Genomic DNA, 27156 nt, shown 5'->3' on the forward strand with positions numbered 1-27156 from the left:
ATACTGATCGCTCTTTAGGTGAAAATGTTCAAAATTAACTGTTAACTGTAACACCTGATTTGTCTCTTTAAAACAAACAAACAAACAAACAAAAAACACCTTAAATCATAACATTTCTAAGCAGCATTTCTGACAAATAATGACTTTCTTAAAAGTTGAGTTATACTATACTATATTTATCTAAACTGCAGTATGTGATAATTAATTATCAGAAAGTTTCAATATAGTAGTCAGCCAAGTTGTTCACTTGTGCAAAAAGATATCCTGAGCAATATTCACCTAAATATTATATATTGCACAGAGCACAGACACTTTTGCCTCCCTTTCAGAATTTACATGTTGAAGGTTCCAATTCACATGCAACAAATAGTATTTCTGTTGCAATACAGTTCTAAGAGGAAACTAGCTTGGTGTTATTTTCAACACCATAGATGACCATTTGCAAATTTCCTGTTTGTATCCATGTTGGTAACATACTGTGCCTTAGGTAACATAATCACCTAGACACTGGTGATGATACCTTGAGCAAGTTAGTGCATAAAAATGTATGTCTAACTGCAGGCTTCTAGACAATTGCCTATTTTTAGCATGTCTATTTTTTATACAATAACAGTTTAAATTAATAAAATGATTACAGTTCACCAATCTTCTTTTCTTTCATATTAGTTCAGAGGTACAACACAACATACATTGTATGTATAGAGAATTCTGCCAGAGGTCAGTGCTGGGAGCAATACTTTTTAATAACTTTATTGATGTCACTGACAGTGGGGTCAAGTGCACCCTCAGCAAGTTTGCTGATGACACCAATCTGTGGGATGCAGTTGACAAACCTGAGGGTCGGGATGCCACTCAGAGAGACTGAGACATACTTGAGCAGTGGGCCCAGGAAAACCTCATAAGGTTCAACAAATCTAAATGCAAGTTCTTGCACCTGGGTCAAGGCAAGCCCCAATACAAGCGGGGGGATGAAAGGTTTGGGCACAGCCCTGCAGAGAAAAACTTGGGGATGTTGCTGGATGGCAAGCTGGACATGACCCAGTAATGCACCCTTGCAGCCCAAAAAGCCAAACATATCCTGGGCTGAATCAAAAGAAGTGTGGCCAACAGGGAGAGGGGGGTGATCCCATCCCTCTGCTCTGTGCTAGTGAGGCCTCACCTGGAGTACTGAGTCCAGATGTGGAGTCCTAATTGTGGGACAGACATGAATCTGCAGGAACGCATCCAGAGGAGGGCCACAAAAAATTGAATCAAGGGATGGAACACTTCTCCTATAAGGAAAAGCTGAGAGAGCAGGGGTTGTTCAGCCTGGAGAAGAGAAGTCTCCAAGATGACCTGATAGTGTCCTTTCAGTTTCTAAAGGGGAGCTACAGGAAAGAAGGGAGCAGATTCTTTAGCAGGATCTGTTGTGATAGAACAAAGGGAAAATAGTTTTAAGCTTAAGGAGGGTAGAATTACATTAGACATAAGGAAAAGGTCTTTTCAGTGAGGGTGCTGAGGCACTCTAACAGATTGCTCAGAGATGTGGTTGATGGCACATCCTTAGAGACTTTCAGGATGTCACCAAGGCCAGGCCCTTGGTGACCTGATCTAGCTGTAAGTGTCCCTTTTCATTGCAGGGAAACTGGACTACATGACCTTCAAACATCCCTTCCAAATCTAAGGATTCTATGATGCTATGAATTGCTACATACTTTCCTTATTGCATGTTTTATATGTAAACCTATGAAATATAGGTTTATTATTGTGAATAAGTATCTTTAAAGTAAATTGCAGAGTCATGCACAAAAAGTAAATGAAGATTTTAGCTTTTTGTGTGGGGCAGTTAGATTTGCCCCATAGATTTGCTACTTTGCTCCAAAAGTGAATAGTTAAAGGAAAAAGAAGCAAAGCTCTATGTTATTCCAAGGTATTTTGGTCTGAAATGCATATGCAAAGGTTTGTGGAAGCCCCTTGGATTCCTTGTTAGGTACTGAAGAGGAAAGTTTCTTTGTCTCTGCCCGCCCTTAACATGTAGGTGTGACTTTCCACCTTACTTTATATGAAAGCTAGGTAGAAGATTACTTTCAGGCTGTGCTTCCCACTCAAGAAAACCTTGTGGACAATTGAATGTAACTACATTAAAATATTCTAGCCTCTGTATAGTTTTTTGTTATTCAGCATGAGTTTGAGACATTGTTTTACTTGATGAATGATGAACTTGGTACATGGTTAGTCTATGTGTAATTTAACAAACTCAATTTTATTTTTCTATGATATGCCTACAGCCTTTAAGTTGTAATTTCATTTCTCTACTTAATTCAATATTATTTAAGCCACTTATTTAATAACATAAGCATTTTTCAGTTGTACAGTGGGACACTCATGAATGTTCCCGAAGGTTGTATACACTCTTTTCTCCTGCATGGCTGCATGTCTGTTCTAATATCAGTAAGTTGCAAGTGTACCTGACTGCATACAGTGAAGAGATGTACACCTGTCACAAAATGGAAAACATTGGTGTTTTGTCTGTGTGACATGTTTTGCTTCTGGCCCAATGAAGAATGGTAGCTTCGGGGTCTTTGGGAGAGGAGGATGTAGGAAATGAGCTGCCAAAAGAATTACATTCGTTTGTGATCTTCATCATACCCTATTCTGGGGAATGTCAGAGAATTGGTGATGTATGAAGATGGAGTGCTTGCTAGAAAACTTTGAATATATTTTATGGATACTTGCTGGCTTGTGTGATAAGTTCCTCATTGTAAATGAGAAACAGAAACAACTTTTTGGTGCACAAGTAACTAAATAACACCTCCATCTTTATCCACTTTACATAATATTCTAAAATTAAGCATGGCAATTTCTCAAATACTTCTCAAATATTTCTCAAGTATTTCTCAAATAGAAGTCTCACAGTGATGATTTGGGAAAAAAAAACCAACATATGACTTAAATACCATATTTCCAAGTTCATCTCATTACAGTGATGGTCATTTCCCTCTTGTTTGTTTACTGCCAAAAACTTTCTTGCTGACAAATGCAGTTAAAGGAAAATCCTTCCACGTGTCCTGGATATTCATTTCATAGTAAAAAAGAGATTAGTCTTTGGGATTCAGTTGTATTTCATCTACAGGTCTAACTGCGACATGGGATCCTCTGTGCAATTATTATGCATATGACAGCATCCAATTCACTGTTTTACATAGAAAGAAAAGGCAGGTATTATGTCCTACAATTTAATCATGTTCTCAACAACTTCATGATGGTCAAGAAATGAAATTGGTGTCCCTCAGACTGTATTTGAATAGAACCACGGACAGCTCCCATGATCATTACAAGCAGAAGGTTTCTTTTGAGGGAATGCAGACCTCCATTTGCAACAAAAATATGTTCAGGGGATACGTATAAAATGTTGTATCATGAGGCCTTATCAAGAAAATGTATTTAGACAAATGCAGCTCCTGCATTCTGTGCAGTTCTTTATTCTGCATTCAAAGTGATGTGATATGTAACAATTTTTATACTGAGCTGCCTAGAATGGAACTTATCCTTCCAGAGGTGTATGTACGTTCCAACAAACTCATTCAGGTGTCCATTTCAAGTTGAAATATGTTCTTAATTTTAGACCAGAATATGCTGATGATGTGTTACTGACAGATGAGTCCTTCATGAGTATCTTCAATGCTGTTCTGTGGCCTAAAAGAATCACATTCCTTTCAGCTATCATTCAAGCAATGATGTAACTTGCACTTTATAATTTCCTAGATACCTAGGGCAATGAGAAAACTTGTTTCTTTTGGACAAGGCAAAAATACTGATAACACAAAAAGTACAAAAAACGTCTTCAGTCTTATCACAATAGAGATTTGAATCTAATGAGTTTTAGCATATATATATATGTATGTATGTATTTCAAATAAGGATGATATAATAAACCCATGAAGAAAAAATATACCTATGGATACAAGAAAGGAAAGTTAATTACAACTAGCTTTTCCATCCAATAAAAACAATATCCAGACCAGAAATTTAATTCAGTATAAGCCCATCTTAATTGGTGACATATTTCTTTTATACAATAAGATATTACAATTTAATGTAGAGAACGATAAATGTTAAATATGGAAAAACTGGGAACTAGAAAATGTTTGTTGGAAGTCTGATTTAACATGGACTAGTGAGCTTTATGCTTGCTCTTAAAAAGACAAACCAACCTCTTTATGGGTATTATGGGAACACATCATTAATTAGATCATTAACTCTGAATACATATGTGAATGTGTGTCTATAAGTATTCCATTTTACACAACTGTAATCTCTTTCTTGCATGGAGAAAGAATAATTAGCTTAAATGACCAACTAAAAACACTAACTCTAATAAATATATGATCACCCTCTGCAAAACAAAGACTTTAATTCATCTATTTAAAAAAAAAACAAAAAACATTTTTATTTCCATTTGCAGGGACTTAATGCACAAAATGACAACTGAGGAAACCATATTAGCTAAACTTGGAGGGTCAAAATTTAACATTTTGAAACATATGGATAGGATTAAAGTGGTAGAACTGATGTCATCACATAGCAGTTTGGTTTTATAGAGACAATGTCCTTCTCTGTACTGCAGTATAACAAAATAGCAGAACTATGAAGGGAAGGAAAGGACGGGATTTTACTGTTCCTTTTTTAACTCCTCTGAACTCATGCAGAGTATAAGCAAATATTCACAGGTACTGTGCATGCCATTCACAAAGGTACTGCACAGTATTTCATAGTTAAAAAGCAGAAAGGTCAGAAGGAGATTTAGCAGGAAGCTGCTTAAAAGAGAGTATTTGATATCAAATAGAGAAAAAGACTTGTACATCTGAATCTGAGGGACACATGACATGAAAATGTCCTTTCTACTAAGCTAGCACATGTAATTGAGGGAGGTGTAGAAGAAGGGCTCACAGCAGGCAAAGCATCTATCTCCTAATCTAGTCATCAAAAAGACAGAGGCAAACCAATGTGGCATGATACAGAAATCAGTCCCAAAGCTCCAAACTACTTTTCAAACAGGCTCTGTAAGGGAATTGTTTGCACCATATGTTTTCCTGAAAAGCTTATCTAATAAAATGTTGCTTTAGCACAAGTACTACACATACAATGTGGTACAGTTGAAATTAACACCCTCCAGAACTCATCACCTTCTATCTCAATGAGCCATCTCAATGCATAAAATTTTATTAATCTAAAAAGATCACATATCTCTATTAAAGCTTGCAGATTCCCAAGTTAGAATTTTCTCTGCTTTTCCCTCAGCACTATTTACCTTGTCAGTGAGGTTTGTAATTTCCATTTTCAAACAACAGTAATGTCATCAACTTTGTCCTTTCTAACCTTCATTATTTGTTACTGTTTATATTGGTTCTTCTTTTCTTAATTTATTATTTGTCCAAGATCATAGAACTACAGAATCGCAGAATAGCCTGGATTGAAAAGGACCATAATGATCATCTTGTTTCAACCCCCCCATCCCCCACCCCCCACCATGCGCAGGGCTGCCAACCACTAGACCATGCTGCTCAGAGCCACATCCAGCCTGCCCTTGAATGCCTTCAGGGATGGGGCATCCATGATGAGAAGATAGGAGAGTCATTCCAGACAATGCCATTTCTTTCCATGATATCCAAATTCTTAGTTTTTTCTTTCAAGACTGAGATCCCACATTTATCCTAGTGTCTTTTCCTTCTCTCTCTCATTGACAATGATGCTGATATTTTGTTGGTGAAGTTTGTGCTTTCATGCCTAAGCTTAGCACAATATTCTTCTGATTTGTCTATATAAAATGCTTTCTTTCCACTTGAATACAACAAGAACTCTGAAATCTGTCCAAGTTTTAGTCTCTTTTTTAGTGCCCCATTTCTGGAAAATTCAGGTAAAGACACAATTCAGTTCAAATGAATGGGAGTTTTGCCAGTGATGTCAAGAAACATATCACTGCCACAGATTGTGTTAACTTGCCCTTGAATCCTTTTATGCATTCCTTTTATTTTCTAAACTGTTGGAAGCTTTTTAAAAGTGGTATATGTAATTTGGAATTTTGTTCATCTATTATGAAAAAATGAAATTTTGGAATTTTTCTTTGTTTGCCTAACATATAAGTTCATAAGCTCAAGTATGACTTAGTGTTACCTTTAGCTCATTATTTTGGGCACTTTTAATAAAGTGTCTCATAAGTTTTGCATTCCTTCCCAGGGGAATCTCAGAAAGGAAAAATATAAAAATGTGCTGTAGACAGGTTTGATTTTATAAACATTCAAACCAGGAAAGATACAAAAAATATAATGTCCTCAGACAGTATCATGTGCTGTTTCACTGATACAGCAGAACTTCACAGACATGAAGGAGGTTATTCATGTAGGAAATATAAATACTTTGTGTGCTTCCTCTGTTTCCTTGGTAGGGAATAAGAAGCAGTTCTCATTGACTGTTTTCTTTTTTGGCCTTTCTCTTTGCTTTCTTTTAGATATGTGAAGTACTTGGGCAGGTTTCATGATAGACTCTAGGCGAGAGGGAAGCAATGTATGCTGGCACTTCTCCAGCTGCACTTGCTGTAAGAAGATGGTTCAGAGCCAGATATTCTAGTATCACAGCAAGGTGTTTTTGCATTCAGCTACATCCATATTCTCATAAGATCACCGGACTATATGAGAAAATGGCAAAACTACACTTGAACAGGTCTTTTCCATATGACAGGCTTGTGAGGTTTCTACATCTCTGCTGAAAAAAGTTCTTGTGCTTCAAAACAGTAACAGTAAGCTATATGATCTGAAAACATTCATTTTTTTATGTATTATTGGAAAAATATAATACAAATTGATTTTTAAGTGCTGTGATTTTCATCTGATGGAATGTACTAGTACATTGCAAAACACTGACTGTAAGGCTATTAATTTCTAACTCCTACGTACGAGTGAAATAAAAGTTTTGTGAAACAATGCTAGATTTTTTATCTGCAGAATTTTTAAGTGTGATTTTAATTGTGACATATGAATACTAGCGTAACATTTTGCCCGTGGATGAGCACACATCTTTCTCTTGATGTTATTCAAGTCGTGCACACATACTGACAGGAGACTCAACCCCTATGGTTGCAAAATGAAAGTATGGGCACCTCTCCAATACATGTAATGCCTCAGAGTCAATGCCAAGACCTATTTTTGCTGCAGTTAGTGCTACCATGCTGTTTAAAATGACAGAGCATAGGCAAGTATCTTAGATCTAACCTGTCAGGTTAGTCAGCAGTGATGCGTTTCACTGCACCACTGTGCTTCTTTTCCCAAAGATTTTTTTTCTAGCTTGTCAGCTCTGGTAAACAATACTCTCTTCTTCCTACAAAGCCATCTACTTGGGTGAAGGAAATTTCACAGAGGGCCCACATTCTGTGTTTTATTGACTTCTTACTGAAATCACTTTTTCAATTTATTCACTATTCATCTTGCTTGTTTATTTAAGAATGGTCTATTTCACTTATGTTGAAGAATCACACTCTCATTCCTTAGAGATTTAAATGTACATGTTCTCTTACTCAAATGATGACTGCATTTTGTTCATGAAAGAATTAAACTGTGTGAGCAATTTCATAGTTATAAAAAGAGAGAGAAGAAGGAAAGAAATTCCTCTGTTGCTTCCTAAAAGTTTAAAGTACCCACATTTGACAAAGAACATTAAAGGAACTGCTTGTCATTTTCAGATGAGTCTTGTCCTATTTCTTCACTTGCACAAATCATCCACTGTTGCAGTCTATTAACCATCAACTTGCCTGAAATTTCATAGATCATATCTGTTTACTTCAGATAATTAAACATCTATCTATCTATCTATCTATCTATCTATCTATCTATCTATCTATCTATCTATCTATCTATCTATCTATCTCCTAAGTGGTGTAAACACTGTACAGATCCAGAGCAATTATTTTAGCAAACAATGATTTAGGGAGCAGTTCTGCAGGCTAACAATACTGGAGAAAAGTTTAAGAAAAGGATATGGAGCTGCTGGCTTGGGAAAGGTAGAAATTCAAAATTTCAATGTGTCTAAGACACAGCAGTCAATCCAGCCACATAGTACTTACGCTCCTAATCCAGACAGTTTTGAACCTAGTAGATCCAGTTCATCCTAAGACCAGCCACTTAATTATGTATTTATTATGTAATGAACGTTTTGGTTCATTGTAGACAAAAGATTTCTTGCCTTGTATTTGTTACACAGATGAAATTATCCTTCAGGATTATGGACAGTTTTGAAAAGTAACAAAGCATCGAGTCATTGTTTGGGAAAGTTATAGAGGCAGCAAATTTCTGTTTTCACTGCATCATATAATCATTTGCTAAACATCTCAGCAATGTCAGTTTTTCAACTTTTCCCAGCAATGAACATCAACAATATAGCTTCTACACTTCTATAGAGAGTGTAACTGTGGTAAATTATTTCTTTCTCAGAGGAAGTAGAATTCATTGTAGATGAAAGAATTAGCATGGAAGATTATTTTCATTTTCTTCCTTTTTGATTATCAGAAGACAAATGAATTGGTATGGCAACCAGAAGAGATGATAATACCTTTGAATGTCTTTGATATTCTATATTATCTTATTATGATAAGAAAAACTTAATTAGTTTCTTCCCCACGCAGTTTCTATCAGTCTTATTTTTACACATCTGTCCTTTTAAAATTCTGTTTTTTATAGCAGATCTTTTAACAACCAGTAACTGATAGTCTGTAACTGAATTATATCTGACTTATTAGTATTGTCAAGAAAGGAAAAGGAAAAATTTGTGAAAATGGTGTACAGAATGTGGTGGCAGAAATATGAGTCAGCTTCGGAAGTGCACTGGCAGGATTCTTTGTTGGCAGAAGAGGAACTTGGAGGTAAACTCCTAGTTTTGTTATTCAAAAAACATTCAAAAAATCTTGACTGCTGAGGAATCACTGAGTTTTTGAAGAATGAAAATGAGCATATTTTTAACACCCAAAATGACACTAGTTGAGAACACTCACAGAGTTATATTTGTAGGAAAAGGGAGATTTGAAAGTGCTGTTAACTCAAAAGATTTTCACTGAAGAGACATTTATGATTTTAAAGTAAACTAAAAATCCATAACTGAGACTTTAAAAAGTGTTATGTTAACATAGTATGGTTATTACATTATAAATGTTAATGTCAAGTACATTGGTGGATTGGTCGTGAGACAGGTTAGTTTTACCCTACTGATGATGTGTCGTTGCGCTAGTAATCCTTGGTGGAGTTGTATTTATTTTGCAATGGATGGTGAAACTGGAGAGATTTTCTTATGTCACTCCTCATGATGGCAACAGTATCCCCCTTTCAGTGGGGAATATTAAGGACAATATGGTAAAAATCAAAAAGAAAAATGGTCATGTCATTGCTTGTGCTTAGGTGGAAGATGGCCATCAGATAGCCTGGTGAAAGCAGTAAAGACATAAACATGCAGCATTTAAGGAAACAAATTTAAATGCAGCATCAGAAATAATGCTTATGTTAGGGTTGTGAAGCGGGCATTCAGATGCTGACAAGTGAGATTACAACAGAATTTGATAACATTAAAGAAAATGTCCTTCAGGGCTCTAGATTTCACATGTTGCAAACATTCACAGACGGAATGTTTGTTAAAAAAATCTTTTAATTTGCTGACATTTATTGCATAGAGTAATCCTCACGTGGGGCAATTAAATCTCTCAAAGTTGGTTTTCCACTGTCCACGTACTTGCAATGGCATTTTCAAATCTACTGTGGGAATTGTTCGTGTTATTTGTTTTTTGCTGTGCTTATCTCTTCAGCAAATTCATGTATTTTCCCATTTTTCAACTATTTATAAAACATCTCTCCCTACTATATTTCTTTACGTATGACTGTCCTATATTACCTTGCAAGAACAACGTACAAATATCCAGAATTCCTATGTTGAGATCTCCTATAACCATTAGTTGAAGGTATTGTTGTTCAGTTAGCCACCTTATCTCAGATGACTCTGTTGTCTCCAGTTAGTATACTGTTTTATCAGCAAGGCTGATTTTGAACTGCCTGAGAAATGATGACTAAGTATGCTGCATAAGCACAGAAACATACGCATATGCACCGATCTACACCAAAATTACATGCAGAGGATTAACCAGAATTTCACCTTCATTTTAACTTGATTTTCAGAGAAATCTTTACACTCGCTAGTTCTTTTTTAAATTTCAGGCTTAGCCTCTTCTGTGAAATGCATGTGAATAAGGCATTGAAAGTAAAAGTGGAGCAGAGCGCTGCAGATAACATTTACGTAACACACATTGTTTTGAAATCCTCAAATACATTTTCCTGCCCTGCTGAGCCAAGATGAAGAAGCACATATGGTGAGGAAAGCCATTTGCAGTTGGGAGACCTCTGCATTCCCACTGCACAGAGAGGAACAATTTAGCTTCATTCCTTGCTCTCTTTTGCACAAATCACATGCAAGAGACAGAACATGAATGTTTTTATAAGTGAGAAGATGCATTCTTCGTGTCTCATGTGACTAAATGTTTCTTGTTAAGGTCTAGAGCAGAGCAAACAGTGTAATAATATATTATTCTATTTATTCTATTTATTCTATCTATGCAACATGTAGTCCAGGAAGGGGCTTCTCCCTGTTTTCCTACATTGTCCTAGGAGTTTATATATCCAGAGTGAATCGTTTTTCAGCATGTCTTTGGCATTTTTTATATTTTTGATTTTGGAAAATGACATTACTGAAAGATATCTGTATTTATCAAGAAAAAAAGATACAATACAACGTCAACTGAGAAATAACAAGGATCATGCATATATGAGCAACATAAAAATTACAAGTGAATTTTGTGTACTTTCTCTTTTCTTAACAGTTTAATATAAAAGATCATCATTTGAGGTCAAATGCCCCATGGGGAACTTCAGAGACCTCAAATGTGCCTAGGACATATCAAAGAGTGAAAGCCAGGTGCCAGGCACCTGTGTGAAAAGCAACAATAGAGGAAAGTTGCTAATGGTGACAGAAATAGCAGCTAATTGCTGAGAAAATGGCAAGAGAAAAAGGTCTGAAAAATTTGCTAAACATCATGTCTTATTTAGATCTCACTCTCCTATTTGCTTGTGGAAGGGAGGAACACAGCAAACATGAACTCTACCATTCACATTTGCAGCCAAAAATAAACCTCATGCAAACAGCAAAAAACGTTAGTGGAGTAGATGTAGGAGCTGTGAAGAAGGACAGGAAATTATTTTTAAAGTCCTAAGTGTACCTATGTTTACTGTCTCTTACTATAACCTTCATTCTAAAGCATTCTTAGCCTTCACCTGAATAGACTCAGGGCATTAATAATTATTTCATTCAGTGCTCCTGCTGGCAAAAATTAGGTCATCCAGTCAGGAAAAGTAGTGAAGCCAGGGTACTATGCCAGTGATGTAGGCAACCTGTCAGATAATAAAAATCTAAAAACTGCTTTCAGAGTTACAGGCAAAAGAGTTTACAAGGTAGGACACAGGGAAATGTAGTGATGTGAGCTAAGGGTTTATTCTAGCAGGCTCAGCAGAGAGGCAATGGTTTAGGGCAACTTTTGACTGTTAGAGGATTTGAGTAGCCAGTAGAGGTTCAAGGTCAGGCTGGAGTGACCTCTGAGCACCCTGATCTAGCTATATATGTCCCTGTTCATTGCAGAGCAGTTGGAATATATGATCTTTAAAGGTCCTTTCTAACAAATAATTCTGTGATTCTAAATAACAGGATTTGCATTTTCATATTTATTTTATCATGTACCACATAATATTTTGTCTCTTAGCGAAGCTCAGTAGATGTAGTATGATGGTTTTATTAGCTGTTTTACACCAATAGTATATTTTATTTAAAATTGTCATGGGCCATCTGTTACTTCCATCCAAAATATTTCTTCTTAGTATTATAACCTGTCACAAACACAATTTACACAAACCAATACTGCATGAAAACAACAGTGTGCTAAATTTGACTTGACAGTTCCTACTCCAGGCTAGATTATTTATACAGTTATAAAGCTAAATAATGAATAAAATAACATCCTATTGCATCATGTTTATTCTTTGTTTACTGTTAGTGCTGATTTGCAAAGCATGAAAAAAATACCCTCTTTCTTTCAGGAAAATGAAAATTGTAGATGTCTTCATTACAGGCCAGACTTGCTAACCACTGATTAAACAACAATAATTTTAGTTCTTCAGGTTTACATGAATGACAGGAGGAAATACAATAAAATCTGTCTTGCTTACAAAGGAATTAGTGAGGTTCTGACAGACAGAGTGAAGTGCAGACAGTAAGTGCAGTTGTATATCAAAAGCCCTTAGATCAACTTGTCATCTTAATTCTACTACAAAGTTAAAAAAGAGAAAAAAAAAAAAAGAAAAAAAAAGAAAACTTTGGCATCCAGTTTCAGTTTCAGCCAGTTTATTGATAGAAGTGATAATCCTCTCAATTGCATGAAAACAACAGAGAAGAGAGCAACAAGTCACAGTGTCAACTAAGACATATTAGATATCTGAGAACAGCTTGATTGCAAGAGAAATCCTGTGATTATTTCAACAAGTGACAGATTTCAGACAGAGACTGCAACTTCTTGGGCTCTTTAAGCTAACAGTTAGGAGTAACTTATTTCCAATTCATTTATTACAAATGGAATTCTATGAGCCCCAGTATCCCTTTTCTAATCCTCATCTGCTGTTTAATAAATACCTTACAGATGAAAGTCATTATCAGATGTCAGGATCATTAATAGTAAGTCTTGTGCTGCATCTACAAAGATTTGCCAATAAACCTAGGATAGAAAACTATAAAAACAAACAAACAAAAAAACCTAAACAAAACAAAAACCCCCATACCACGCACACACACACTGAAACTGACTGACATATTTACACTGGCAATACCTCAGTGTGTGGGTATGCCAACTGAAGAAAGCTAATGTTAGTTCTGCATCTGTCATTCAGTGAGGTGATGTAACTGTGTTGGCAGGAGAGTGTCTCTTCTTGGCATACATCAAGAGGCTTTGACAGTGTGGCCCCAGCAGATTGGCTAGTGACAGATAAAAATAAATAAATAAAAATGGGTGATCTGGCAAGATAGAGTATTTTATTTGGAATAGCACAACAAAGCAGTTAAGGGAACCAATGACGTTGCCTCTTTTGTCTGCCACCATTTTGCAGGCTGCACACAGTATTCCAGCACATTGATTCAAGTCCTCTGAAATGAGAAGAAACAGCTCTTTTCATAAATTTAAAAGTGCTTAGAGTGCTGGGCCCTTCATTTAGAGGCACTGGAACTATAGCTAACAAATCTACTGACGATTTTTAATTTATTCTTTTTATTGACAGAAAATCATTGTTTAATAATGCAACTGTGCAACCATATTCCTTTTAGCATGTGACTGTTCTCTGTCATTTAGTTATAGCATTACAGGTATTAATTACAGCTTGAAAGTAGATTAGACAGTGTATTTATTTTTTTTTAATTATTATTTTTTCTTTTAAAAAGAAGGGGAGGGAAAGCTGCCTTTAGTCCTTTCACTTAATTGAGTTAGTTTTTCCCCAGAGACGGAATGTCCTATTTAATCATTACAGCAGATGTGCAATGACAAACTGAATACATGGGAACGTAAACCAAAGGGATTTTCTGTTTAAAACATTGGCAGCACATTAAAAATATGCAATCTGTTGAATTCTTGGTTGGCTATGAGTATTGGAAACACAGTACTGAAAAGGCTTTACTTTATATTAATAATTAACATTTAAAAAATGCCTCAAGGGGTAGAACCTCTTAATTTATATAATGTAGTCAATTAAATTATTGTATAAAAAATTACAGATTATTAATTGAGCTGACCTGAATCCCATGTACTTTACACAGGTTTCACCATATTTTGTCATTTTACTTTGAATACTAATTTGATATTGATATTGTTATTATTTAGGCTATTTAAATGTCCATAATTTAAACATTAGAGCATGTTAAAATAAATTAAAATATAGTACCTGCCTCAGTCTTTATTTAGTTCAGAAAGACAGGACAAGGAAGGTCAAGAAGTCAAGAATATACGACACAGAGAGAAGAAGAAACACTTCTCAGTTATTACTGCAGCTGGGTCAGTAACACTACTTAATTATACTACTGTAATTCAAGACCTGAGTAGATGAAGACATTCCTAACTAGATAAAGGCCTGAACAACATGATCTAACCTCAAGGCTGACCTTGCTTTGAGGAGGTTGGACTAGAAACCTAATGTTCTTTTTGACCTGAACCAACACTACTTATAAATTAAGAAATATATTTTTAAAATAACTGGTGTGGAATTTAGTATGTTTTTGTGGATTTTCTGTGTGGGAAAAAGTCAGACAGTGGTAAGTCTTGAACAAGACCTCTTTTTGTCTGAGAATGTTCACACAATAGATAAGCTGCTTCCCTCTCAGCAGCAATGCAGAGGCTCTCTCGCAGAACAAAGTGGATCAAAGAGCACTGCATCTGTTTAAATGTTGGGAGGCAATTTTACATCACCTGTTCATAGATTAGACCAACTCACCATCAGGTTTATAGTTCAAGTCTGAACAGTAGGAAAGTGAGAGCTTTTGGTAGATATGCCTCACATTATTCTTGTTTCTAGGACTATTCTATCCTTGTAGACATTATCTTTCTGAGCCGACAACAAATCTCTCCTTCTCTTGTGTCAGATGATAACAATGAAGTATCCCATGGTTCTAAAGAAAAGTGCACTGTCTTATCTTCTCCTTATGTTATCATAGCAAGAATAGGTAGACACCTATCGATCCCCAAGTGCCAGATCTACCTGGTGTGATTAATTGCATTTGGGCAGTGATGTAAATTTTGGGGTCACTCGTAGTTCGCCCATATACTATCAACAAAAGCACCCTATCAACCAAAGAATAAGATCTGAATCAGTTGCAAATCCAGATTGGTGCTTTTTCTGAAACGCAGTGTAGACACATCTAGGTTTTCACACACAATTTGCCACTTTTGGGTATTGCCCCCATAAAAAGTACCATGCTAGATTTTATTTCATTATTAAAAAGCTCAACAGGTATGAATAATACCTGTGCCTGTAGGTCTAACCCCCCTATTCAGGCAGAGACAAATACAGCTGTTTGCCCAGGACCGGGTCTAGGCTGGTTTTGAAGATCTCCAAGGAAGGAACCTCCACAACCTCTGCATATGAAAGATGCGTATTCCATATTTGATAGATATAACTACTTGTGAGTCATCAAAATTGGCTATGTCTGATAAATAGGGCTACTGAGTAACAAAATGTCTTGGAATTGCAATGAAAATGCATCAAAGGACTGATGCAGAGAAAAAGGGATAAACTAAAGTTATGAAACTTCACAAGGCGACGCTACTGAGGTGATTTGGAGTGATAAATAAGATACGTTTGTCCTGCTGTACCCTTGGTAAATCTGTGCCTGGACAGACATATGAAATAATGGTGAACTTTTATCAGTTCTGCTCTCTAGGAAGAATTTAGAGAAGGGAATCCATAATAATACATTATAAAACAGTGCCTACAGAAACCAAATTGCTGCACAGCCTACAGTAAATTATTACTTCCTTTCTCAGACAGTGTAATCAGATAATTTTAGATGTTAGGTACACAGACAGTAGGGGAAAAGTGCTGAGATTTTGCATGTACATCTCAAACTGAGCTTAAAGAAACATTGCCAATCACTTTGCTAGTCTTCCTGGCCACACTAATGCTTATTCAGGTCAGGATGTCTGTTTGCCGTCTTGGCTACCTGGGCATGCTGGTTTAGAGGCAACATACAATACATATTGCATACTATTCAGCATGCCCTCTGCACTATAGCTAGGAAGTGGTTCTAAAATCCATTTCAAATTACTGTGTGTTTCTTACTGAATAAGTAGGGGGATTCACAATTCCTTTCAGCATTGAATGAAATCTGGTAGAAAAACTTTATAGAAATTATGAAAACAAAATTTCAGATAAACAAATAGTCATCTGGAATTAAATAGATTGGTAGTAGGAGAGGGAAATACTTTGATAGTGCACATATTTTAAAGTCTATGTAAGCTGCTTATACAGCAGTTTATAACTTTTTTCTAAAAAATAGAAATAATAGAAAAATACTTTTATTAGCTTATATGTTTTGGAGCAATTCAGTGTAAAGGCACCAAAGTCAAAGGAGAAACCATATGTGGATTATGTGGATTCTTCCTGCTGATATTACACTTATTCTGACACAAGGAATAAATTCAGCAAACATTTCTAGATAAGGCTTGTACCTGAGTACAGGCATTGTAAGAATTCTTACAAAAGAATTTGTTAACAAATTGCAATTGAAATGCCTGCTAAGGGCTGAAGGGACTTGTTTGATTGTTTATTTTTTTCTTTTTGTCATTCCATTTTAGCTGCTTCCTTGCTCATTACATTGTTCCCATTAGCATAATGTATTGGTTGTGTTTGCACAGCTTTTCCTGCCAAAGGCTGCCCTGCAGTTGTAGAGCCATTGGGGTAACCAGCTGTTACTTATTTAAACCTCCATCATTTTGTGACGGAGTAACTTAATTATGTCCTGCTTGAAAATGCTAAATAAAATTATCTTCTGAACAACTGTACTTCATTTCATATTTGTCTCTATCAGGTGCTTGAACTCTTACACGTAAAACCTAATCCACAAAATAGACAAACACATCCTAGAACTAAACCTGCCAGCAAGTTATTTCTTAAAGCGCTTAATGTTCTTTTATAGTATTCCTGGTACATGGTTATAATTTTGTCTAAGGTACAATGCATATTTGAATTACTCCAGAGAACAGATTAAAATGCAGTTATTAGGATAAGAAGCAGCAGTTAAGGTTATGCTTTTGCTGTGTTTTATCAATAAGAAAAACAGTCAGTATTGGTCATTTAAAAAAGACAGAATTGTAATACTCTGCAAATTTTAAATCTGAACAACAAATAAGACTGCTTTCTACTCAGCAATATATTCTAGTTCCAAGAATGTTTCAATCAATGATATTGGTCTCTGTGTTGTGGGAAAGCACGCTGGTTTTATTTTTAACCCGTAGTATTAAGTCCAAGCCCCATTTTATTTATTTATTTATTTTTCCGGTACCATCTCTCATTCTCTATAAAGCAGCTTTCTTCCTTTTAGATTTTCTTCACTAGAAAATCATGCATAGGAATGTGACAATTTTAGGCTTGCCAACTGGCTTCTAAAATTTTGAGTGTTCCAAATTGTCAGTCCTCATTTTTTTCAAATGAATTATAATTGAAGATCTACACGAGTCTGTTTTGAATAGTTGCCCACCTGCCACATTGGCTAGTTCATTTAGCCTTTGGGCAAACACAGTCTGCATTCAAAGTAGATACATGAAGAATAAATAAAATGTCCCATGAGAAACAAATTTCACTATGAATTATAAATATGAAAATATAAAATGATTCCCTGGATTGTTCTACATCTTATATAAATGAACAGATCTATGCATTGCAAATTAGAATGTATTTGACCAAAGACAGAATTTTCTTAGTATTTGAAAGACATCTGAAACTGATTTCCTGCTTGCACTACAAGTTTAGTAGGAAATCTATAGCAGTCTTAGAGCAAAGAATATTTTTAATTGAATGAAACTGGAAAGAGTGAGATTAAGCAATGTGCAGAATACCCAGCTGTAGTCTCTTCAAAATGACTTGTTACAAGGAGAAGGCCACAGGATTTGTACTGACCTGTTAGTGATGGCTCTTGGGTTACGTTTGGACTTGTGTACTGACCTTGTGCTGGTTGTATTAATAGCTGTCCAACAAACAGGAGACTATTGCTTAACTCATTTCAGCTTATCTCACTGAATAATGTACACAGTAATGATCTATTAAACCTGTGAAGCCTATGCTATAACAAGCACTGGGAATTAATCTCAGTTAGGCCGTGATAGAAGTATGATGAGACGTTAATGAGTAAAGGTAGACTGGTTATATCCAGGAATTAATTTTTGAAAAGAACAGATAAGCTGACAGTACTAGAAAATGCCTAAAAGTCAACTCTAATTAACCCAAGATTAAGGAGGTTCAAGTCTCACCATCACTATCATGCACCTTCTCCTGCTGAAGGACTTGGCATTCTGATGACTCAACATAAACCCCTCTAACTTCTATTCTTCCAGTGGCAGGATGAACCTATAGAGTTTATTAAAAACAAAAGGAGATCTGAAAGGGATCACTGAACACCAGAGAAGAGCTATTAATCCTGGAAATCTTATGTATAATAAGTTTAGCTACATGGTTAATGGCTTTTTCTTGTAATGTAAAATGTGAACAGTAAATACTGGTATCATTATAATTGGTTTAATAGTAATGTTTACTGTAATTTTGATTAAGTTGTTAGGATTTTGATTAGAATAACAATGTTGACTTGGTATTTCACCTCTAAAAAAATCTTAAGTCTAACGTAGCATAACATACCACAAAAATCCTGATTTACATTATGTTGAAGATTTAGTGTAACATAAGATCTGCTTCTGAATAATCTTATTCTGCAGGTTTCTTATGATGCAGAATTATCTATTTATTTATTTATTTATTCTGGTATTTAATTGCAGTGTTGTTTTTATTGGGTTTTGGAGATTTCTTTAGACTTAAAGATTGTGAGTGTTCACTTCAGGAATTCAGCACTCTTGAACACAGAGACTGCCATATGTGTTACAAAAAATCTCTTGTAAAGATTGATCACTGATCACTGATTGACTGTGGCTTTGTTTATAGCAGTTATTAGATTAGATCACAGGTCCTTTGAATAAAACACATAGTACTGCAATGTACAGGGGTCGTGTGATGTAGATAGGTGTAAGACTCTGTGGCTTAACTTATGAGAACAAAATGAAAGCAAAGCAATATGTAGCATTTTTCATGAGACCTGTATTCTGAGATTTAAAGAATGGACAAAGTCAAGATCAGACTTCTTAAGTGTATGGGCATTTGAAATAAAGCACTTTGATAAATGTTGCAGATGGAAGAAAGCTGAACTGTGGTTGTTTTAATTTAAAAGATGTTACTACTTCCCAATGAGCAGAATATTTGATAATTGCAATTCTTGTTTCAGTCTAATCTTCTCCATCTTTCACCACAAAACAGCATAATTTCTGATGCCAGTGTTCTGTGATGTTATCTGTGAAGCTGCAGACTAGGTCTACAGGGGTTGCACATCAACAAATAGCTCTAGTGTAGCAATTACAGGTGAACCAAAGTATCTGAAACATGAAATAAAAGAGAAAGGGAGGGAACAAGTTATAGGAATTTAAACAGACAAAAAATCTATTTTTATAGGATTTTATGGTAGAGGTGACATTTGCTAACAGCAGTGACAACTGGCATTAATGCTCACCATGTTGACAAAGTATTGTGTTACTCTCCTAGTTTCTGCCTAAACTAGTTATGATACATCACTAAAAGTTTTAACAAACCATTAGGCTACTTGGGTTGTTTTATAATATTATAATCTTAGCTTCACAACAAGAACATAGTAGTCATATCTGTGTTACCCAGTGGAAAATGTACCAGACTGTGGCAAACACCTGGAAACAGTTAAGGAGACTACAACTTGGTCTAGGACCAAGCCCTCTTGTGCTGGGAGTACACTAACAAAGGAACAACACAGTCATTAAAGTCCCAGTGTGCAGGCCTACACTTCAATATGGTTTCATTTCTTGCTGTAGATACAGTGGTATTGTATTTATAGTATTTCCTTCCCAGCCCTAGAGATCAACTATTCCTCCTTTCATTTGATACAATCAGGTGATATCCTGATAGCCTTTGTATAACAAAAGAATCAAACTTTACTGGGAAATTAGATGAAGAAACGTACAGAGTTGAATGACCATTAATAATCACTGAGAATCTGTTTCCAAATTACAGGACAGATTATCAAGGTTTGATGAAGTGAATGTTATCAGACTCCCAGTATCTGAATTACAGGAGCTGTATGTATGTAGGTTAGAGGTGTCATACTCCATGGTAAAATTAGATATTGGGAAGTCACTGGAAAGTGTTTGGAAGAGCTGAGGTTAGTTTTAAGGAGGTGATTTTACAAAAGTACTTTGTAGAGGAAACAGTGCAATGAAAACTTTGCAATGTGCAGTTGTACATACTTGCAGTGAGCAGCTGATGGGTCTTACTTTCAATAATAAATACAATGCTAAAAAAAGACCTAGTAAAGTCATTCTATTCTTTGCATAAAATAATTTATGGGTTGAAAGGGAATACTTATAAATATTGCTGGAAAGGTCTAAATTAGATTTCAAGTGTAAAAGCTGAACAGCGATATCATTACCATAATTCAGTTTTTGAAATGCAGGTATATTCATCTTCCACTGAGGCCTCATGCTTTTATAGCTCCTCTAATGTCTCAGCTTTTATGAAAATTCATGCTTTTTAAAGCTGACAAACATTTACTTTGAAATCAGTAATTAGATTTGACCTTTATCTTAAAATTTCTGAAATAAACTGGGATGTACAAATGAAAATAAAGACTGGTTTTTTTTTGTTTGTTTGTTTTTGGTTTTTTTTTGTAAGTTAGAATCTCATCCTACATTTGCTGATGGAGATTATAAACTCATGAATGTGGTACTTTCACAGCTGCGAAAAGGCTATGTCTTTTGGTCTTTCAGCCTTACTTTAATTCATGTTTTGTACAAAGTTTATTGTATACCTTGCAAATATTCTTTTTATATGAATGTGAGAAAACCATTAATGACCATCATGCACTTGTAATGCTTTTCCTCAAGAAGATATGAATTTTCTTCCCACAGGTCCAGACAGAAATTGCAGTTCAATGAAAAGAGTAAAAATCTATTGGTGTAAGCTTATGGGGATGTAGGTTCTGTGGAGAAGTATGAATCCTGGTGTTAATAATTGTCTTCTCACCAATACTAATACATTCTTGTTTGTAGTGTTTTCTGGTTTCTAACATATTTGTCTGCAGCCAGCCTTTTCCATGTACATTCTTTCTGTGGAATTGACTCCATGGTGTTTCTTTCTGATCTGGGGACACACCTGTGAAACCATTAGTGATGTTATCCAATCAACTCTTTAGTATGCTGCAGCCCATGCAGAAAGAACTTCAGCGTTATGGCATGCTAACAAACTCACAAATTCATAAAGAAGCAAAGGACTTTTTTTTTTTTTTTTTTTTTTTTTTTTTAGCACTAATATTCTGGAGGGGAAGAAAATTGACTATCAGTGCTTGTGTTTTACTGAGACAAAAATACCCGTGCTCTGCCCACTCCAAAGAGAGAGACCATTTTTCTGTATTTCCAAATTTGTGGCATGCGTGCCAATAACTGACATTTATATTTATCGTACCATGTATCATTTTTCATCTGGCTATGAATGATCTGGTAAATGATCCCAACATCTGGGAGTTGAGGCAAGAGTGGTGGGACAAACTGATAGCAAAAAAATCCTTTATTATGGGAAATAATTCTTGCTACAGTTCTGGCCTTGGAAAAACTGAAGTTAGCTTAAGGGACTGAGAAGATTCATAGAAGAGTCATAAAATACTTGATAGCAAGGATAAGGGAAAAATGAAATCATAATTCCCTCTTCAGCTCTCTTGCTGGTGGTGTGGGACATCAAGAGATATTCTAGTCTCATCAAGATGGTTCAAATTCCAGTGTTCAGCGCTGAGACTTCTTCCTTGGTTTGCACTTCTAAAGGGCAAATTGTATAGTAAACCAATAAGAGTCATTAGACCAACTGCATCTTTTAAACAATCACTTATTTTTGGAACACGAGAAGCTGAATTAAATCTACATTAGGCACCCGTATTCCTTGTGATGTACAAAACTTTCCTCTATAGCTAATCACTTCACTGAGTACTAGAATTGCTTATCTTTTGTGCTGTATATACTAGCAGTTAGAGAACTTGCATCAAAGTGGAAAACATGGATTCAGTTAACTCAAGAAGTCACAACAGCTGTATTGCCCACCCCTCTAAGTTATACTGTTAAAATCAGGGAATAGACTGGGTGAAAAGTATCCTCTCTTTTATGTACTAAAACTATGTAGAAAGGAAACATAAATAGGATAAGAAAAGCAATAAGTTGGGGAAGAAGCAATCTGGACAAAACTTTGACATTATCACCTATTTTTGTTCTCTAATTAAAACAGTTGTTTTATGGTGAGTTGAAGATGCATTATGTGCATGACATTGCCTCAGCAAGCATAGGTGAGGACCTAGGTGATTTAAAAAATTCTAAGCAGGTAGGCTGAGTTGAGAGGTAGTCACTCAGCTTCCTAAACTGGGAAACTTTCTTTGGTGCATGCATGAGCTTTTTTGCACAGATATTTTTCATGTTACCAAGGAGACAAGTTAGTTTCAAGTACCTCCAATTCAAGGAAGTAACTGGAGCATATATGCTTTTCTGAAATATTCTTGAGTACCCCAATATATCCAATGTCACAGTTTCTATAGAAAGAAGGAGATGGATCTAGAAGACATAGCAGAAGATGGAAAATTCCTGAATATCCAAATAACTGTTATCTGTTTTATCTGCTGAGGCAGTCAGAGGCTATGTTACCATCCTTCTGATAAGGAGGAGGTCTGGGTCATTTACTAGGTATGGAAATACTGTATCTGAGTGGGGATAGCATCTGCTTCATTAAAATGAGACATAGTCCCATGAGGGATCCTTCAATTAAAAAAGTAGAAAACAGTACAGAAGAAGCCTGCAGTCTGTTCTGGTTAGAGGTGGGTTGGTGGATGAAGTTTGGAAGGTGTTTAAGTCTCAAGTTTTTCCCATTATGTGAGGAGAAGCAAGATTCTTTTGTGTGCACCACTGTGATTTTAGTTTTCTATCTTATAAGTTTAGACTGTCAAGAACAAGGAGAATAGACATAGCAGCCCTTTTTCTGTGAAAAGCATTATTGGACAAAAAGGTTGTAGTTCAGAAGGGATTTCAGTGTGTGGAGTACTGAAATTCATTTCTTTGTAACCAAGAATTTTGACAAAGGGACTTTATTCTCATGTAACTTAAAGCGAGATACCACTGTAAGACTTATAAAAATTACTCAGGCCTCATATTAAACTGAAATACTTTTGTTGCAACTTGAATTTTAGGGAATCAGACAAAAGTCAAACCAATAAACCAAGAATAAATCTATGAATGTAATAGTGTAAGGTTTTCATTAGAAGCTCAGTCAAGGTTTGTTTTCGGGCACACTTGAAAGGAGCTTGGGAGATTTAATGTACTGGAGCTTTTTCTATGTAGACTCTGTATTATTTATTTCCTGATGTAGTAAGTGTTAGGGTATCATTAAAAGGAAGTGTTGCTCCTATACATTTCTTCAGCATAACAGGAAATCCTGAGTATCTTTTCAGCCTCATACTGTCTTGGGCCTTACAGGCTTTGAAGCATTGTCTGTCTTTTCTTGAAGTAGATCAGGGTTTCCCTTATTTTGTGCAAGAATTTGGCAGTTTCCTATATGATCATACTGATGCTTTGCAGCGTCGTTCACAGTGGGAGTCCATTCTTTAGAATTATATTTTACACATCTCCAGTTGGCTGGGACCCTCAAAGATCATCAAGTCCAACTCCTGCCTCCACACAGGACAACCCCAAAATAAAACCATATGTCACAGATTCATGCAAAACAAACAAACAAACAAACAAACAAACAAACAAAAAACTATCAGATATTTTTTGTCTCCATGGGATATTAAAAACCTTTATAATTTACCTTTCTGGTTCCCTGATTTTCTGATTTCCTAATAAGGACAAATTAAAAAATCTTCTATATTATAAAGTCTTTAGTAGGGAGACTTGTTAAGCTTGAAACTTAACTTATCAAAAATGTCATTAGTTTTTGCATTATGCCTGTTACGTGTTGAAATATGGATCACAATATGGCTTATTGTTGTAGAGGCATCCATCTAGTAAAATGAATGATACAAGATTAACCCTGTTGTCACCCCTCTTGTTTTGTATAGATCTATTTGTTTATTATATGCAAATACAATTGCTATGGAATCTTGATTGTTTTCATGAGTATGAAGTTTGACAAACACTGTTGTTCCTGGTGTCTGCATTTGAGGTTTAAAAAGCCATAAGGCAGCTGTACTCAACTATAAAGGCAAATGAAGTCAAGTGCCTTTCTGAAATATGTGCCGAAGAGTGGTGGTGTTTCCATTTTCCAGCTTGTATTTTTAATACAATTATTTTATCTGCCTTCATATCTTAAATCCATATAGCAGTGATTTTTATGCTGTTGTTTCTTTCCTTCCCCAGATGTACATCCAGACAACAACACTTACTGTCTCCATGAGTTTAAGTGCTTCTGTGTCTCTGGGCATGCTCTACATGCCCAAGGTTTATATTATCATTTTCCATCCAGAGCAGAATGTTCAAAAACGGAAGAGGAGCTTCAAGGCTGTAGTAACAGCTGCAACAATGCAAAGCAAATTGTCCCAAAAAGGAAATGACAGACCAAATGGCGAGGTCAAAACTGAACTATGTGAAAGTCTTGAAACCAACAGTAAGTCATCTGTAGACTTTCCCATGGTCAAGAGTGGCAGCACTTCCTAATAGATGTACGTTCACAAGAATGCACTGTATTGTAATAATGAACTTTATTCTGTTTATTGCTTGTGCATGAATCTAGGGATGTGTCAGAATTCATATACAGTTGAATGAAGGAATACATAAAGTTGAAAATAATTATTTATATCTTTCCTCCATAATATGTTTTGTTGTTTCTTTATCAAAACTCATGAGCACTAACATCACCCAGAAAAATGCTTCCCATCCAAGTCTTTGTTGTGGTTTAACTCATTTTGGTACAAAAAATATGCTAATTCCTATACAGCTTTATCATTATGTGTTCTAGTTTGTCATGGGTTACCACTAGGAAGAAGTTCTTTACTGTGTCAGAAAAGCTCTTGAATCTTGTTACTTCTCTAAAGTACTCTGATTTAGAAGAGAGGTTATAGCTTCTGTTGTGCTGCATGACAGAAAAGCTGATAAACTGAACATCATAATAATGACTAATAAAATATGAGTACAACCGATAACACCCAGAACTCAGCAGTAGTGGAGAATCAGTAGAGAATCTATTGACATGTTAATGACACATGGATTGTACAGAAGCTGTTGAAGGCTAATTTTTCAAGCATTTTACTGTAAATGAGATGTTCTGAAATTTCATTACTTTCTGATGATGTTGATAGAAAACTGAATAGTACTGAATAGTATTGTTTTGCTTGAACACGTTCAGAAAAACCAAGTTTGAAGAGCAATGTCATACTCATTTCATAAAAATTCAGCTCCCACTGAATCCAACCAGAGCTTGCTAAGTTAAAGAATATATATGAATATTCCATGGGTTTACCTTGCTATAATTGCTGAGTTCAAACTAATTCTCTTGCAAAACCCATCACTCTTCAAAATGTGCAAATTCACCTGATTGAGGTATGGTTTAAACAGCTTCAGTTTTGCACATATACCAAAAGACAGGGGAAAGACAATGAAATTGCTTGTGGAATAAATTACATCAGGGAAAAGTAAAGAACTCATGATTTCTAAAATATTCTAGAGTCTCCAAGAGAAAAATCAGAAGAGAAATAGATGTGGAATTTACTGAGTTTGGAAAATGGTCAGCTTCTGAGGAAAGGTCAAAGGAGAGATTCCACTGTAGAGTGAAAGAGAGAGCGGGAAATATAGTCTTGAGTATCTGATACTTATCTACTATATTATCTAATTAAGGAATGCTGCGTGTGGTATTCTTTAAACTATGATTATGCAAAATTCATGGAAACAGCTGCTGTTTTAAGCAAGTCTGCTCCTCCAGTAGTATGATGTATGCAGGATAATGAGTGTTTACTGGGCACTGAATGTGAGTTTGACAGTAGTACATCAATATAATTTTGAGATCACTAGGAGCTCTTGACTAGGCTTTGATCCAGGCATCATAATGGTCCATAGGCAAAAATTCAACTCAAGTCATTTGCACTCCAGATTGTCCCTATATAATTGAGTTTTGGCTTTAAGATAGGTTTCTGTCTTCTCAGAATGCCCTCTACTATTAGAATTTGTTCAGCTGTTTCTGCCAAAATAGATACTGTCAAAACTTTTGGAGGTTCTTGTGAGTTCCTGGTGCACAAAGGGAGATTAATCATTTTCACTAGGTTAGCAGTGAAAGGTACTCAACATTGCAGAATTTCTTCTACTGTCACAATTTGAGAAATCAGTGACAGCATACGAAACTGAAGCAGCCTATTCCTAGTAGTCCAGAAATGGGTTGTGCACTGTTTCTTCCCTTTCCTAAGCATAAATGCAGAAATTTATATTGATATATCTCTGTTTCATCCTCTTCAATGTAAATAGCCTACATTCCATGCTGTCCCCCACATGAATACTGACACTTTTTTCTGGAAGCACATTCAGAATTAGTGGTAAACAAAATGTATCTGATAAACGAAATAACAAAGAAATCACAGAATTGTTGGGGCTGGAAAGGACCATCAAGTCCAACCCCCCAAATAATAAATAAATTTAAAAAGAACAACAACAACAAACAAAAAACATCCAGAAAAAAATTATAGGAGGCATAATAATGAAAAGCAATTTAGATTACTCCAGTTCCCAATTTTAATTCTAAAATGCTTTAGATCCTCTTTTAATTTTGTTCTTTTTCTTCTTTGTCTCATTCCAACAGCAGTGCAGTAACTAGTGCTAGAAAGGAATGTTCATTCCCTGAAGTGTTTGGAGCCAAGTTGTTGCCTTTTCTGGCTATCTAAGCTTGCCAAAATATGGTGTGTTTTATTACTATGAAATGCTCACAGTCTTAAAGAGCAGGACACCAGCTGCTGAAGCTTTCAGATTCCCACGCAGGCACTATAGGCTTATTACAGTGAACTTTAAAGATGATTTAAGTATTAAACAAGTGATTAAATGTTTGTATATTATATTAAACTTGACATATTTTGAACTAGTATCCATACTAATTTCTTCTGCTGTCATTCTATTAAAGTAACAATGCTCAGCAGGATAATTTTTGTTTCTTGAATGGTCCCGCATAAATTTTGTACAAAAATGCTTGAGTTTTTGACATAGTCAAATTGTGGCAAATTAAC

The 27156-nt window shown here is 35.6% G+C and overlaps 1 protein-coding gene across 2 annotated transcripts in view; it reads left to right on the top strand.

Moving 5' to 3' along the window:
- GRM8 (glutamate metabotropic receptor 8) overlaps nt 1–27156 on the top strand; it is a 303037-nt gene that overhangs the window by 273099 nt on the left and 2782 nt on the right. Inside the window, exon 9 of one of the 2 annotated variants that reach the window (XM_032442703.2) lies at nt 24314–24615. In XM_032442703.2, the coding sequence (XP_032298594.2) occupies nt 24314–24610 (297 nt within the window). In that variant the 3' untranslated portion in view covers nt 24611–24615. The remainder of the gene's footprint in view (nt 1–24313; nt 24616–27156) is intronic. The other variant, XM_015852739.3, reaches the window with a different exon arrangement.

Source organism: Coturnix japonica, chromosome 1, assembly GCF_054131305.1.
Source record: "Coturnix japonica strain WE chromosome 1, WE-NBRP24, whole genome shotgun sequence".
Classification (NCBI taxonomy): domain Eukaryota; kingdom Metazoa; phylum Chordata; class Aves; order Galliformes; family Phasianidae; genus Coturnix; species Coturnix japonica.